General features: G+C 41.8%; 1 protein-coding gene across 1 annotated transcript in view; it reads left to right on the top strand.

The window, feature by feature from the left end:
* The window catches only part of PHF24 (PHD finger protein 24), a 140,574-nt gene that overhangs the window by 31,783 nt on the left and 92,292 nt on the right, over window positions 1-16,499 (top strand). The window contains exons 2-3 of the mRNA XM_075839795.1: window positions 3,198-3,597; window positions 9,476-9,661. Coding sequence (XP_075695910.1) covers window positions 3,198-3,597; window positions 9,476-9,661 — 586 coding nt within the window. The remainder of the gene's footprint in view (window positions 1-3,197; window positions 3,598-9,475; window positions 9,662-16,499) is intronic.

Here is a 16,499-nt window from a genome sequence, read left to right as displayed (position 1 = left end):
CATTTGCAACAATGAAAAAAAAAAGGAAAACCCTGAAACTCACCTAACCCCGCTTCAACGACAAGCGCCTTGGTCCTCTTCCTGCTGACCTGCTTAGGAGGTGCAATTTAGTCACATCATTGCGCTGAGGTGCTGATGCCTAGAGCGTTCTCCTGACCTCTGGTAATCCACAGAGCTAAAACAAGGGTAAGGGGCGAGGCACGGAGCCAGTTGCTCTTTTCTACCCCATGGTAAGTGTCACTCGCTCGGGGATCCGCGGCTCCTGGAAGGCCCCCTTCTTCTCCAAGTCTACACCACTTGTCTAGCAACACTGGGGTCCCTGGCTAGAATCTGAACAAGGACAACATCTGCATGGAGTTTGAATGTTCTCCCTGTGTTTGTGTGGGTTTTCTCCAGGTACTCTTGTTTCCTTCCACACCCCAAAAACAAGCTGATACAGATGTAGCCGTCTTTACCTTGACTTTTAACACATTAAATAAACAATGGCTAGATCCCTTATCTTGACTTTTTCAATGGCTTGTGTTGTGAGATCACGATGTCAAGTTAAAGATGGCTACATCCGTAGGTTAATTGGCTTCCTATGAAATTGGCCATAATGTGTGTGAGGTAGGGAAAGTAGATTGTGATACAGGAACAGATGTGGATGTTTACATTCTCTTTACAGCGCTGTGGAATATGTTTCCGCTATATAAGTAATAGGAAATAAATAAAATCCTATTGACTAAAACCTTCATTTCTAAATCGAAATGACCTAATAGTCTTGTCCATTATGTAGACCAAGGTTTTCAGTTTTTCACACAGAGGCCTCAGCAGATAAACCAGAATGGACCTAGGACTCACCAGCAGTAAGGCCTCATGCACACAACAGAACCTGTATGGCAGCACACAATGGCCATATAACCCCCTAGTATGGATCCGTGCTGCTGCCTCGGCTCCGTCGGGTGTTGTATATATGTAGCTATTCTTGCCTAGAAGCAAGGCTTCCATATATCTCCATACATAAATACTCCAATTTCTGTCGAATTCGTATGAAATCTTACAGAAAAAAAATCTGTACGGCTCCGTATGAAATCAGTAGCATACAGAGATACAGTAGAGGGATCATGCACCTCTATAAGTGCCCTATAATGACTCTATACAAAACAGATCTACTAGTAGGGACACCTTTCCTATTTGGATTCCCTTCGACTACTGCGGTAATTGTGTTTGATAAAGGTCCTATATGTGTTGACCAAAACTTTACGTTTGGATTGCCTATTCAAATAAAGAAAAATTGAAGCACAATCATTGTTTGTAGTGCAGAGTTCTTCATTTGCATATGTACAAAACAGAACCATTATACTGCCGCGTGTATGAGAACGAAAAGGCAGGCACTACAGGGTGACTTTAGGAGGACCATCCACATCAAGCGTCAGTCCCCCACATGTTTGATTGGTTGAATGGATATTCCGGTTTCAATTTTATTACATATTTTATGTTTAATTCCACTTAGCTTTCAATATCTATATTTGCAGTTTGAGAATCTTTAACACGGCCATATAATTCAGTATGTGTTACCTATAGTCCTATGGAGTATCGCAGATAGCACACTGTGATATTTCTCTTAGTACAAATACTTATAACCTTTATTGCTCCAAAAACAAATTCAGCTCTGCTACATCTGTATATCTAATTTATTTGTCCTGAGCAGAGAGTTCAGCTGACGTATAATAATTCAGTGTAATAGGATAATCGTCAGATCTTCTTCTCCCCGTCTCTTCCTTGTTCTCTGTAATGGACTTTGGCCGGCGGCCGACAGTATTCCTACATGTTATAAATTACGGAAACAATGTTTTAGCTCTCGACTAAATAATTTAACTTTACAGGGAATCGGAGATGGATCATCTCACCAGAGACAATGATTCCTGAGTGAGATAAATCAGGTGAATGTTTTAGGAAAATTATTCTGTAAGTAATTCCCAGTGTCCAAAACCTGGATTGTCCCAGATGAACTAAGCAGGAGAAACATCAAGAATATATAAGAGTGAACTGCCTAACTCTCTCAGTTGAAGGGATGCTCCTGAAGGCCGAGCAGCAGAGGGGGTCCCTATCCAAGCCCTGACTGACTTTGAGTCAAGAAAAGTGTTAGTGTTAGTGCACAACTGTCAAGCATTTCACATTAAAAGGTGTTTCATTATATAAAACATTGTCTGTGTTTCTGGCTCCTTATGTACAGTCACTGTTTTCTCATAAACTCAGATGTATGTGCTCCAGAAGTAACTGTCTGACCATTGTCTGCCATATTAGCTCTTATGGGCTATTTTCTTTGTCACTCGGTCACCCAGAGGGCTCTCCCAGTTTCAGCTCTCCCTGACAGTCAGTCACAGAGAGAGCACCCTCTCATACGTACCTCTAACTGTACAAAGATATGCTTCATCAAATCTATGCCTGTAGAATGTAAAACATTTGTAAAATATTTGTAGACTATAAAGTGAAATTTGATTTAAAAAAAAAAAAGGAATGTAAACAATGAATGGTGGGAAGTGTAGAAACATTAGTGAGGGAGGATGTAGCTGGCTTCTCCATGGGTTTCAATAGAAAACTATATGGATTTGGGAAGAAAAAGGTAAGACCTGGAATTTATAATATACAGATCGAGCAGTTTCAGTGTTAACCCCAAGACTGTATGGTGTTTCTTCAAATCTATGGAAATACAGTTTCAGGAGTTGATATAAATTTCCATTTTCGCAGACCTACAGGAATATGGGCAATTTGATATATCATCATTTATGTGGATGTTTAACCTGTTTCACACAATAGAGAACTGTGTTGTATGTATGGTTTATGTGAGGATGTGGTTAGGGTCTATATTTGTAGAACTGTAGTCAACAATATATGTTTGTTTAGGTGTGTTGTCGCACACTTGTCCTCTAGTATCGGTGAAAAACGATATAAGGTCTCCTGCACACGACCGTTGTGCCACTCGGGCCGTTTTTGGCGGTATCCGAGTGGCAACCGATGGTTTTCACGGACCCATTCACTTTAGCGGGTGAATAGGGGCCGTGAAAAATGGTCCGAGTCTCCGATCCGAGGAAAGATAGAACATGTCCTATCTTTCCTCGAATCACTGATGGGACTCGGACGACACACTCGGTTGTGTGCATGAGTTGAATCCAGGTCAGTCAGGTCAGCTAACACCTTGTCTCTTTTCTTGACAGGAAGATGGGTGTGCTAATGTCCAAGAGACAGACCGTGGAGCAGGTACAAAAGGTCAGCATTGCTGTCTCCGCATTCAAGGATGGGTTAAAGGACAAAACGCTAAATAAAAGGAAATCTGAGGGATGCATCAGGAAAGGAAGTAAAGCAGATGTTCTGGACCAAGTGTTGGAAGAAGAGAAAGATGAGACTGAATCTAACCCTGGCTCTCCTTGCCAATCTCAACCCCGGCAGGAGAACCCAACTAACCGGGCAGCCTGGGAAAGACTAAGGGATGGCAAAGGGGTAGAACCTGATGAGTTTGATAAGTCCAAACGTTTCACACCTCCGGCCTTTATCAGACCAACTCGTGCTCTGAATGATGATGAACCTCTGGAGATAAAACTGGACCAGAGGGAAGAGGTGAGGCGAAAATGTGATTGTAAAGTCATTGGCGAATTTAAACTTTGGGTCAAAGATGATAGTTTGGGGTCAAGTTTATGTGTAAAATCCCATAACTATGAGTGAATCCATATGAAGACAATGTTTCAATGTAATCTGCAAACCACTTTTTATTCGACAAAGCAGATCTAAGTTTGGTATAGACTTTATCAAAGACTTGTCATTCTCACATAGCAGTCAATCTTTTCAATGTCCCCGTCCTACTCTACAGTGGGGGGACATGAAGAATATGGGCTGCAGGGGTGGACTGGCCCATTAGATTGCAATTAAGGGGGACCCATCACCTCTCTGACATGTCTGTTTTAGTAAATAACTCCTCTGTTATTCCTCCTAGAAATGTTTTAATAAATTGACAACAGGGTGTTACCCGTTGGGAGGTGTCCCTTCATAAAATAACAGCTCGCGCTGCCTGCATCACAAAAAACGAGTCAATGTGGTAGTTTTGCGATATGTAAGTTGCCACGACTCCACAGTCGCAAGAAATTCAAACTGGCTGCACTTCTTAGGACTTTGGTGTTACGGTCACGGAACCTTGCATATCATCTCAAAGCAATCACATTGACTTTCATGACTTTAAAGGATGGAAGACTATCAATTGGCTATGTCCCACCACCACCCATACCCAATAAAAAGCACTGACTGCTTGTTGTGGTAAAATGCCATAGCAGCCAAATTTATTAAATATTTGTTATAACTCCAAATATATACATAATAAAGAAAATATGCAAAATACAAAACATTCTTCACAATACCATATGAATAAAATACAATCTGTCTTCAGAACGCAGTCTATATCCGCATCACCTTTTTACTATCTGTGGTAAAATCTCCTTACCCATAGCCATCTACACCTGACTCAAGGGCATAGAAATCCTAGTTATTCTAGATGCTCCTGGGGTTTCCATCCCCACATGTTAACAACAGCTATGATGCACGACCCTTTCCTCGTGCACCTGACAATAATTTTACTGCCTTCGAGGACCCCTTCCCTCTCCCAAAGACTCAATTCCCATACACTGCCATGACAGAATAACCTTAAGAAACTAGTGCTCATTAAATGGGCGGGAACTTTCCCACTCCTGGCGCCAACTGATAACTCCTCCCTCATATACCTTCTTATGTAAGCCCAAGCTATGACGGATACTCTACCTGGAGGCCTAATAACCCAACTACAAACCCTAACCTAACCCATTCACCTCTCATATAGCTAGCCTTCCTGCTTATACTCTAGTTAAGCCGCCTTCCGCTATGGCTGTGGCCGCCCCAATTGCTTTCCTTACTTGCAATGTAGCCCTACCCATAAGCCGTATTCAAACAAGTGTATAAATCGGCTGTGTGACTGACTTTTTTTTTGACGGCCGTCCCATGGCTGCATGTATTTATATGGGGCTGTTCACGCGGCTGTAGTTTTAACGGACCGTGTCAAGAGTCCGTGAAAAAATAGGACATGTCCTATTGTTGTCCGTTTTCACGGATCCCTCAATAGACTCAAGTCTATGAGGGATCCGTGAAAACGGCTCCTGCATGGGTGCGAATCGGAGGTGAAAAACTACTGTTTTTCAAGGTTGATTTGACATGCTCATTTGAATAAAACTGTAGACTGTGTAGAGACATGCCCATTTGACAAAGGGAATAGTGACACCCCAATTTCAATTTATGAATATATTTCTAGAATTACTAGAAACAATAACAAAGAATAACGCAGAATTCTGAAGAAAATATGTTCCAGAATTGTTATTTAATGGAGAACACAAGTATTTACTAAAATAGACATGTCAGGAGAGGGGACAGGTCCTCTTTAAATGGTAATCACATATGGACAACATCTGGTTACATAACACATTCTACACTACAGTGACTTATCTATTCAGCTGTGATCAACAGAGGTAGCACAATGTAAATCTTCATTTCCCCTGCATACATTACATGGCATACGGTTAAATCAGTGGGAGTCTGTTCATTTCAGTAGATGCCTTTGCTCATATTACATCCTATACAGCAGGGGTCTCCCGAGACATCGACGCTCCCGAGACCCCTGCTATACAGTGTGATGGTATCACAGATAGTGAAATATGATATATAGAGCAGCACGATAGGTGGCTTAAAGAGGCTCTGTCACCAGATTTTGCAACCCCTATCTGCTATTGCAGCAGATAGGCGCTGCAATGTAGATTACAGTAACGTTTTTATTTTTAAAAAACGAGCATTTTTGGCCAAGTTATGACCATTTTCGTATTTATGCAAATGAGGCTTGCAAAAGTACAACTGGGCGTGTTGAAAATTAAAAGTCCAACTGGGCGTGTATTATGTGCGTACATCGGGGCGTGTTTACTACTTTTACTAGCTGGGCGTTCTGATGAGAAGTATCATCCACTTCTCTTCAGAACGCCCAGCTTCTGGCAGTGCAGACACAGCCGTGTTCTCCAGAGATCAAGCTGCGTCGTCACTCACAGGTCCTGCATCGTGTCAGACGAGCGAGGACACCGGCACCAGAGGCTTCAGTTGATTCTGCATCAGCGTTTGCAGGTAAGTCGATGTAGCTACTTACCTGCAAATGCTGATGCTGCTGCAGAATCAACTGTAGCCTCTGGTGCCGACACGATGCAGGACCTGTGAGTGACGACACAGCGTGTTCTCTGGAGAACACGGCTGTGTCTGCACTGCCAGAAGCTGGGCGTTCAGAAGAGAAGTGGATGATAATTCTATACACAACGCCCAGCTAGTAAAAGTAGTAAAAACGCCCCGATGTACGCACATAATACACGCCCAGTTGTACTTTTACTTTTCAACACGCCCAGTTGTACTTTTGCAAGCCTCATTTGCATAAATACGAAAATGGTCATAACTTGGCCAAAAATGCTCGTTTTTTAAAAATAAAAACGTTACTGTAATCTACATTGCAGCGCCGATCTGCTGCAATAGCAGATAGGGGCTGCAAAATCTGGTGACAGAGCCTCTTTAATGCCTTGTAGCGCTGGACGAGGACAATACCTGTTGAGAAGTGGCCACTTATGCATAGTCTCTGTGGATATAAATCAGAGATAAGGAAACATCCATGTGTCTCATTCTCTGTATTATGGGGTCCCTGCAGTTCACCAATCTCACTTTTATGGCATGTCTAATTGACCTTAAAGTGAATTAGTAGAAAATCCCTTTAAATTGAGCATGTACATAAATTGTTGTTTCCTTTAATGAGTGCTAAGTTGGAACAATTCTGTGATGATCTCAACCAAGAACATCAGATAATTGGAAGACTATAAAGTAGAAGACCTTAAAGAGGCTCTGTCACCACATTATAAGTGGCCTATACTGTACATGATGTGATCGGTGCTGTAATGTAGATTAGTGGTTTCTTGATGGACAACTGGGCGTGTTTTACTTTTTGACCAAGTGGGTGTTGTGGAGAGAAGTGTATGACACTGACCAATCAGCGTCATACACTTCTCTCCATTAATTTACACAGCACACAGCGATATAGCTATATCACTATGTGCAGCCACATACACACATATTAACATTACTTAAGTGTCCTGACAGTGAATAGACATCACTACCAGCCAGGACGTGATGTCTATTCAGAATCCTGCCACTTCACTAACGTTTGTGTGAGATTTACTGCAAGGCAAGCGTAATCTCGTTTTAAATGACCGTTTACAGCGTAATCTCGCTAGATTACGCTTGCCTTGCTGTAAATCTCACAGAAATGTTAGCAAAATGTCAGGATTCTGAATAGACATCACGTCCTGGCTGGAGGTAATATATATTCACTGTCAGGACACTTGAGTAACGTTATAGTGTGTTTATGTGGCTGCACATAGTGATGTAATAAGATCGCTATGTGCTGTGTAAATGAATGGAGAGAAGTGTATGACACTGATTAGTCACTGATTGGTCAGCGTCATACACTCCTCTGTATAATGCCCACTTGGTCAAAAAGTAAAACATGCCCAGTTGTCCATTGAGAAACTCATTAGCATAAAGCTAATATAGGTCGTAACTCAGTCAAAATTGATAGTTTTTCTAAATAAAAAACACTGCTGTAATCTACATTACAGCGCCGATCACATTATGTACAAGATAGGCCACTTATAATGTGGTGACAGAGCCTCTTTAAGGTGCAGTACCTTTTTGTTGGAGTCCACACCATATGGTTCCTAAATATACAGTATAGTGCCCAAAGTGCTCTACCACCAACATACACATCAAAAATAATATACTGCCTACCAAGTGACCAAATAACAGATCCATGTATAAGTAATCTAATAACAATGCCATAAAACATTGAAATAATACTTCAATTTGTTGTAGTCACAAGACATGTAGGTCAGGACAGCTGTGGCTCCCTCTTCCGGAGGGGCCACTAATGCTCCTTGCAAGACCACACAAGTTGTACGCCATGAAGGCCAGCCCTGACTTCTACCTAGAGCAGTGTTTTTTAATCTGTGGGTCTCCAACTCTCCTCACATACTCCGGCAGCCATATGCTTGGAGTTGTAACTTCAAGTCAACCAGAGAGCCACAACTTGAAAACCATGGCCTAGAAGAACCAGACCAAGGTTCATCCACATCTGCGCTAGGGCTCTGTTCCGACTGAGTTTTCTGTTGGAATAAAGCCCTGACAGGCACAAACGGAAACCATAGGTTTCCGTTTCCATCAAAATTGATTTCAATGGTGACGGATCCGGTGCCAATGGTTTTGGTTTGTCTCCGTTGTGCAAGGGTTCCGTCATTTTTATGGAATCAATAGCGTAGTCGACTACGGTATTGATTCCGTCAAAACGACAGAGCCCTTGCACAACTGACATAAACAGAAACCATTGGCACCGGATCCGTCTAGATGGAAATCAATGGTGACGGTTTCCATTTGTGTCTGTCAGGGCTCCGTTACGATGGAAAGCTCAGATGGAACGGAGCCCTAGCGCAGATGTGAACGAAGCCTTTGTCTCTTGAGTTTTGGCCAGACTCCTAAATAGCAAAGCAAGTACTTTATACCAAAGTATGTGGTGATATGGGAGCTGGTAATATACGGTGTCTTTGCATATTGAGGCATTCAGAACTCTAGAAAGCAGGGTGGCAGTCTATGTGGCATCTGGCATGGTGCTCATATTGCTTGCCACGAAGACTTTTCCTAAACCAGCTGGAGAAACTGCTGTTTAACATGAGAAAGTTCTGAGGTCTTTGAACTCTGCTCTGGTTGTTTTATTCCCTTTGATATTCTGCTGTAGAAAGGTTCTTGAAATGCATCTCACCCTGGAAAGTAATTCTGTTTTTATAATTCTTGGTTTGGGTGATAGAGCCCAGAAATGAGCACATGAATACCGCAGCATGCTGTCTTTCCAAATACATTTCCATAGCCCGGCACTTAGCTGCCGGAGACTGCCGAGATCAATACCATAGCAATTTGTATCCGTATTCCAAAGCTCAATACGCCAGAACAACTCAACAGAGATGGCAGCAATAGAAATTAGATTATTTAAAAATCCCAGTTTGAATGTCTTTAACCCTTTTTCTTCACTGAAGGTCCTATCTGAATGTATAGCATTAAGTATTGTATGTAGAGGAGGCTCCATACTTGAGAAATCTAAATTGTGCCTCATCTTTGTGCTGGATCTTGCCACCAGCCTGGCAGCAATGCCTATCCATTCTTCATCCCGACCCCCACCCACTCATCCCTTGTCACAGAGAAATGTTGAACATATGTTGAGAAGAACCATTGTCCATGTGATGGAACTAACATGATAGTTATAAAAGCCTTCGACGTTTCCTTTATGGCATTTATACCCATGACTGTATAGACTCACTTTATTGGGTAGGTGTAATCTATTGTTTAATCTCTGTAGATCACTAACGATGAGATGTGTGAGATCTGCGAAGTCTGGACAGCTGAGAGTCTCTACCCATGCAGAATCTGCTCCAGGGTATTCCATGATGGCTGCCTTCACCGTATGGGATACCTGCACAATGACAATGCCCTGGAGGTGACGGAAATGGCTCACACAGAAACGGGCTGGAGCTGTTATTATTGTGTAAGTAAGCCATGGTTTTATATTGTCAGGACGGGGGTGGGTTTGGACATAGTTGCTGCTGATGATGGATTTTATGTTTGCCCTCTGCTATTTGGAAGGGGCACTTTGACAGTAATGAAACTTGCTTAATGTATTCTCTGTAACCTTCCCTAACTTTGGCCACATACAGGATTTTAGGGATCCATTCAGTAACTAGTGCATGCCTTATGTTTATTAGCCTTAGACCGACATATTCATTTCATAATTTTGTCAAAGCAGACAACATTGCTAAGTTGGAAAATATACCATTATCGATCAGGTCCTAACAGATGATTGTGTGGTTCACAAATAGAATGATAGAACGACAGTAAAGACTGACTTAGTGTCAGAGAAATAGGAGAGAAGAGTAATATATAAATCTGCACTGCATAAAATGTTCATGTTTATAGGTCATTCAGAATCTCTGGAAAGCCGGGAGACAACCCCTTTGGTAACTGTAATAGCAATTATTAGTGGCCATCGCATTCTCGTGAGTTTGTAAATACTTTGAGTTACATCACGTCTTTCCCTCCGGTCACATCCAAAGCTGCATTCACAATTCTGCTCATTGCTGGGATGTTACCAACCTTGTACGAGCAGACTTCTCAGTAATCCGTGTCATTTCTTTTATTTTCAACATCACATTATTCTACAGAGTCTGGTGTAAAGCCTACACACATGGCAACATATAAATGAGCGGAGTATACTATCTACAGACACTGAACCAGCAGGAATTTATGGGAGATGTGAAGGCAGAGCTAAGCGGATACCAACCTGATTTTTGAACATACCTTTGGTGGTGATTATTAGGCCCTGTTCACTCTGAGTTTTTTTACACGTTTTTTCCGCAGAAACCGCGGCAAAAACCACGGCAAAAATGACCGAAATTGCCTCCCATTGTTTTTAATGGGAGGTGGAGGCGTTTCTTTCCCGTGAGCAGAAAAAAACGCTCACAGGTAAAAGAAGCGACATGCCCTATCTTGAGGCGTCTTCTGCCTCAAAAACATCATTGAAATCAATGGGAGATGGAAAAAACTTTGCGAACGACCGACGCATCTTTTGGTGCGTTTTATGTCAAAAAACGCTGCGGTTTTTCACTTTGCCTTTTGAAGAAATAGGTAAAAAAAACACGTAAAAAAACGCCTGTGGTGCAAAATCACTTAAAAAAAACAGAGCTGATTTTTCTAGGCAGAATTTTCTGCCTGCAAAAAAACTCAGTGTGAACATTGCCTTAGGCTAGATTCACACGAGCATGGGGAAACTCGGACATGATAAGCATGACGTTTTTCACGCAAGAAGTGAAAACGGAACAAAATAGGACATGTTCTATTCTTCAACAGACCCTTCACACGGTCCATTGAAACAAAGGCCGTGTGAACGGCCCCACTGAAATGCATAAGTCCGTGTGACGACAGTTGTTTGAACGGCCGTCGCACGGACATATGAATAAGGCCTTACAAAGAATTATATGAACATCATATATAAACTGGTTTAATTATTAGGAGGGATGATAGGTCTTTATCGGCCAAAATAACCACAGGAAAAAAAGTTCAAGAAACTAAATCATCAATAAAGTGTAATACATAAAAGCAACAACCGTTATTTCCCCTACAAACAGCCAATAAATGAGGGTTAACTATAAAGCTGCCCATTGATCACCTTTACAAGATGCCCAGATTCAGGCCTCTCCTTTCAAGTCTTATAAGAAGGCGCCGTATGTTCTGTGCCTATTTTTATATTCACCCAAAGCGTCTGACAAGATGAGAGAGAAAAGACCGAGAGTGAGAATCAGCTGGGATTTCTCCCCGGGAAGAGCTGCTCATCTAAGGCAATGGAGGGTAATGTGCAGAGAGACGGTGAAATAAAACTTCTCTGCAGGTCACCGATGGAGGAGTCGAGGTCTCTGCAAAAACATTCATTAAAGTTTCCCAGCAGGAAGCATTTCTATTGACACCGGTGACAAATTACAACAGATGAAATGAGACAATGTTCAATTACATCAGGAATATTGTCATGTTAAAGGAGATCTACCAGATGAAATCTTCTTTAGTGTTATTAAAGAAAAACATAAAAGGAAATAAATATATTACTTCTAATCAGTGTTGTCAGGGCAGCTTATTATTCTAAAGTCAAAAGCTGCATTCTCCTATGTCCTCATGACAACACACGGCCTATTTTCAGACGTAATTCGGGCGTTTTACGCCTCGAATTACGCCTGAAAAAACTTCTCCAATACGCCTACAGACATCTGCCCATTGCTTTCAATGGGTTTTACGATGTTTTGTTCCCACGAGGTGTCATTTTACGCGTCACTGTCAAAAGACGGCGCGTAAAAAGACGCCCGCGTCAAAGAAGTGCATGTCACTTCTTGGGACGGATTTGGAGCCGTTTTTCATTGACTCCATTGAAAAACAGCTCCAATAACGTCCGTAAAATACGCCGCAAAAAACGTGAGTAGTTACAAAAACGGCTGAAAATCAGGAGCTGTTTTCTTGCGAAAACAGCTCCGTAATTTCAGACGTATTTTGCTACTGCGTGTGAACATACCCTTATTGCTGGTGCTTTGGCCTTGTTTAGCTTTCTCATAGGGACCGGACGCATTGTGTGCATCCAAATCATCACCATCTACATCAATCTATGTCCAAACATAACTGCATAACTACGATTCTATCCAAATAAGATGTACTATAGATATTGATATGAATGGTGATTTGGAACCACACAATGGGCCGCATTTATAAAGTCTGGGTTATCTCTGTTGAGGGATGTAGAGCAAGCTATTGAACAAGTTGTGTCTGTCGTTGTTTATAACACATTTCCGTTTTCAAAGTGAAGGAGCCCATGCCCCCATTTTATGTCAGAAACACACGTGGTGGGCATTATAAATATAGTTATACAAAAGAGAAGAAAAGGAGCATGAAAGCCATATAGTAAGAATAAACAGCTTTATTGATCACATAGTTACACACATAGAAAAAGTTTAAAAAGGTACAAAAAGGACAAGAGGACTCTATAACGTTCCAGTGTATGCATGAATGGCAGACTCCCTATGGCATATAAGGGAATGTAACAAATGATCTAGGAAATAAGTATGGGGTATAAGTGGTGAAGATAATAATGAACTCTTTGTTAGCATACCTTGTCTTTATACATGTAGTACATACGGATAGACAGAACTAGAGTCAAGTGCTAGTAGCAAGTAACAATCAGTCAAAGGACTGATAAATCCACCCTTCCCCCTTACTTCCAGAAAGTCTTACCTATTTGAAGTTAATAGGAGAGACTAACAAACGTGCGGTGAACCCCAACACGCGTTTCGCGGTATGCTTCCTCAAGGGGTATACAGTGTCTAATAAATGACAGCCTTAAATAGGGTGAAACACAGGTGTACTGACTGTTTGTTGGTTCAAGGAGATCTCGGCGCACGTCTCCTGCCAAAACCGGAAGTGAGGCATGCCCCACTTCCAGCGCCATAGCGCACATCCAAGATCCCCGACGCGTACAGGGATCCCGGACATGCGCAGTGCGCTATGGGGGGCGGGAACGGGGCCGGCCACACATCGGCAACGTACAGCAAGACTGCGCACCTCATTGGACAAGAAAAAAAAGAGGAGGAGAGGGTAGGTGTTATTATCCCAAACGTCAATTACAGCCCAAAGTGAATGCCGATATCCAACGTTTTTCCCCATAACTTAAAATCAATCTAAGAACGACTCGAATATGTAAACATACAATAATAAATAGAATCGTTTATATGTGGCAAAATTATTAAAAGAAGAAATATTAAAACACAGTCATTGACTCATTATAAATGGTGATATGAACTATAGTGTATTAAAGAGGCTCTGTCACCAGATTTTCAAACCCCTATCTCCTATTGCAGCAGATCGGCGCTGCAATGTAGATAACAGTAAAGTTTTTGTTTTTTTTTAAAACGAGCATTTTTGGCCAAGTTATGACCATTTTTATATTTATGCAAATGAGCCTTTCTTAAGTACAAGTGGGCGTGTATTGTGTATGTACATCTGGGCGTTTTTACTTGTTTTACTAGCTGGGCGTTGTGAATAGAAGTGTATGATGCTGACGAATCAGCATCATCCACTTCTCTTCGTCAACACCCAGATTCTGGCAGTGCACAGACACACAGCGTGTTGATCACGCTGTGACGTTACTTCCTGCCCCAGGTCCTGCATCGTGTCGGACGAGCGAGGACACATCGGCACCAGGCGACAGAGGCTACATCGATTTACCTGCAATCGCCGATGCTGCTGCAGAATCATCTGTAGCCTCTGTCGCCTGGTGCCGATGTGTCCTCGCTCTCTCGAGAACACGCTGTGTGTCTGTGCACTGCCAGAAGCTGGGTGTTAACAAAGAGAAGTGGATGATGCTGATTCGTCAGCATCATACACTTCTATTCACAACGCCCAGCTAGTAAAACAAGTAAAAACGCCCAGATGTACACACACACAATACACGCCCACTTGGACATAGCTTTAAACACGCCCAGTTGTACATAAGAAAGGCTAATTTGCATAAATATAAACATGATCATAACTTGGCCAAAAATGCTCCTTTTTAAAAATAAAAAAAAACACGTTACTGTTATCTACATTGCAGCGCCGATCTGCTGCAATACGAGATAGGGGTTTGAAAATCTGGTGACAGAGCCTCTTTAAGACTAATAATGCAGTGCTATGCCTGCAAATTAGATACGAGGAAGAGCTTAACTCCCATAAAGAAGAAAAATAGTTGCAGTGTTGTATTCAATTATATACATAAACAACGTGCACAATATTGAAACCATATAAATAATGATAGAAATAGTAAAAAATTATATATAAGATTACTGTGGGGCATGGAGCTTGTGACAGCCCATGTCCAACAGTAAAAGCAATACCAAAAAGTGATTTAATAATTTAAATGGAGAGAAAGAGAGTAATTAAATGTCATTGGCCCATAGGGACACATATTGAGAAATAGATACATAAATAACATTTGCGTCTTCTCCATCCGTATTTCGGAAAAAATCCAAGTCGGAGTTTCAAATTCTTATCAAGAAAGGCTGTCAGGAAGGGTCATACATCAAATACCTATATGACATAATAAAAGACAGAATTAAAAATCAAATTAAAAACATATGGTGGTAGGGAATTTAGAGGAACGGGGCAAAATTCAATTGTTCGTTAAGGCCACCAGGCGTCATAGATCCCAGCTTGACAATTCACATGCATTATTTTGGGCCAGAACCTTCCTCAAATTACCCCCTCTGATGCCCCAATGTATGCGGTCAATTCCGCGGATCCTAAGAGAATTAGGACTACAGCCGTGATATTGTTTAAAGTGTCTTGGCAATATTTTGAGTTGTCTGAGATCGCTGGTTGTGTTCGCTCCAATGATGTCACGTACATGCTCTCCAGTCACTACATGTGTGGTGCTACAGGAAATGTAGTCTCTGATTTTAAAAGTTCTTGTTCCATCTGCTGTTGTGAAGTCACTTGCTCTGCTAATATTGGAACATGCAATGCAGTCACCACATGGGTAACATCCAACTTTTGGTTCTCGTGAGCTGAAAGGATTAACATATTTTGGTACATAATGACTTCTAGTCAAAAGATCCTTGAGGTTTTTGCTCCTCTTAGCTGTCATCATAGGCTTTAGAGACAAACATTGCGCTAAAGCTGGTTCTGATCTTAGAATCGACCAATGTTGCCCAAGAATTGACCAAATTTTTTCCCAATGATTATTATATGTCGTGATGAAGCAAATATTGTTATCAACAATTGGATGCGTTTTGGTTCGCAATAATTCACGACGTGGTGTTCTTCTGGCCCTATTATAACCTGATTTTATGAGGCGTGTACTGTACCCTCTGTCCACAAATCTGGATTTAAGTTCATCTGACTGTTGTTCAAAAAGTCTATCGGTGGAGCAGATCCGCTTCATCCTAAGGAACTGCCCAACCGGGATGGCTCTGACAGTTGAACGTGTATGGAAAGACGTAGCATGCAGCAGTGAGTTTACTTACGTGGATTTACGAAAGACATCAGTCTGAAGAAATCCATCATAGTCAGTAATAATTTGTATATCCATGAAATCTATTTTTTGTCTATGTGACTTGTATGTTAGCTTGATGTTAAAAGAGTTCAAATTCAACTGCTGCATGAATTCCGCCAATTCACATTCAGAACCCTGCCATATGAAAAGAACATCATCAATATACTGAAGCCAGCACTGCACATGTTCGGCGGCCCGAGCGCCATCCCCATGGAAAACCCACCTCTCCCAGAGTCCGAGAAACAGGTTTGCATAGGATGGTGCGCAGGCCGCCCCCATGGCAGTGCCCCTGGTTTGTAGGTAGAAATGATCCTTAAACACAAAAAAATTGTGAGTCAAAATATATTGGAGTAATTCCAAAATTAGGTCACACATTTCACCATCCCGGTTGCTGGTCCCCAGGAAGAAGCGGACCGCCTCCAAACCATCACAATGTCGGATACATGTGTACAATGACTCTACGTCTGCCGTAACCAGGAGCATGTCTGACTCATTCTGAATTCCATCTAACCTACCCAGGACTTCCGTTGTGTCTTTAACATATGAGGGTAGCTCAGTGACCAATGGTTTTAAATAATATTCAACAAATTTGCATATTGGGTCACAAAGACCACCCATACCTGACACGATTGGACGTCCTGGGGGGTCCACAAGACTCTTGTGCACCTTAGGTAAAAAGTAGAGCGTGGGGATCTTAGGCTCATCAATTAGAAGTCCCTCGTATATTTTCTTTGGAATTAGTCCCTTATCCAGGGCTTTGTTGAGA

Source organism: Rhinoderma darwinii, chromosome 1, assembly GCF_050947455.1.
Source record: "Rhinoderma darwinii isolate aRhiDar2 chromosome 1, aRhiDar2.hap1, whole genome shotgun sequence".
Lineage (NCBI taxonomy): Eukaryota > Metazoa > Chordata > Amphibia > Anura > Rhinodermatidae > Rhinoderma > Rhinoderma darwinii.
Note: the sequence above shows the minus strand (reverse complement) of the source record. Positions and strands in the feature narration are given on the sequence as shown.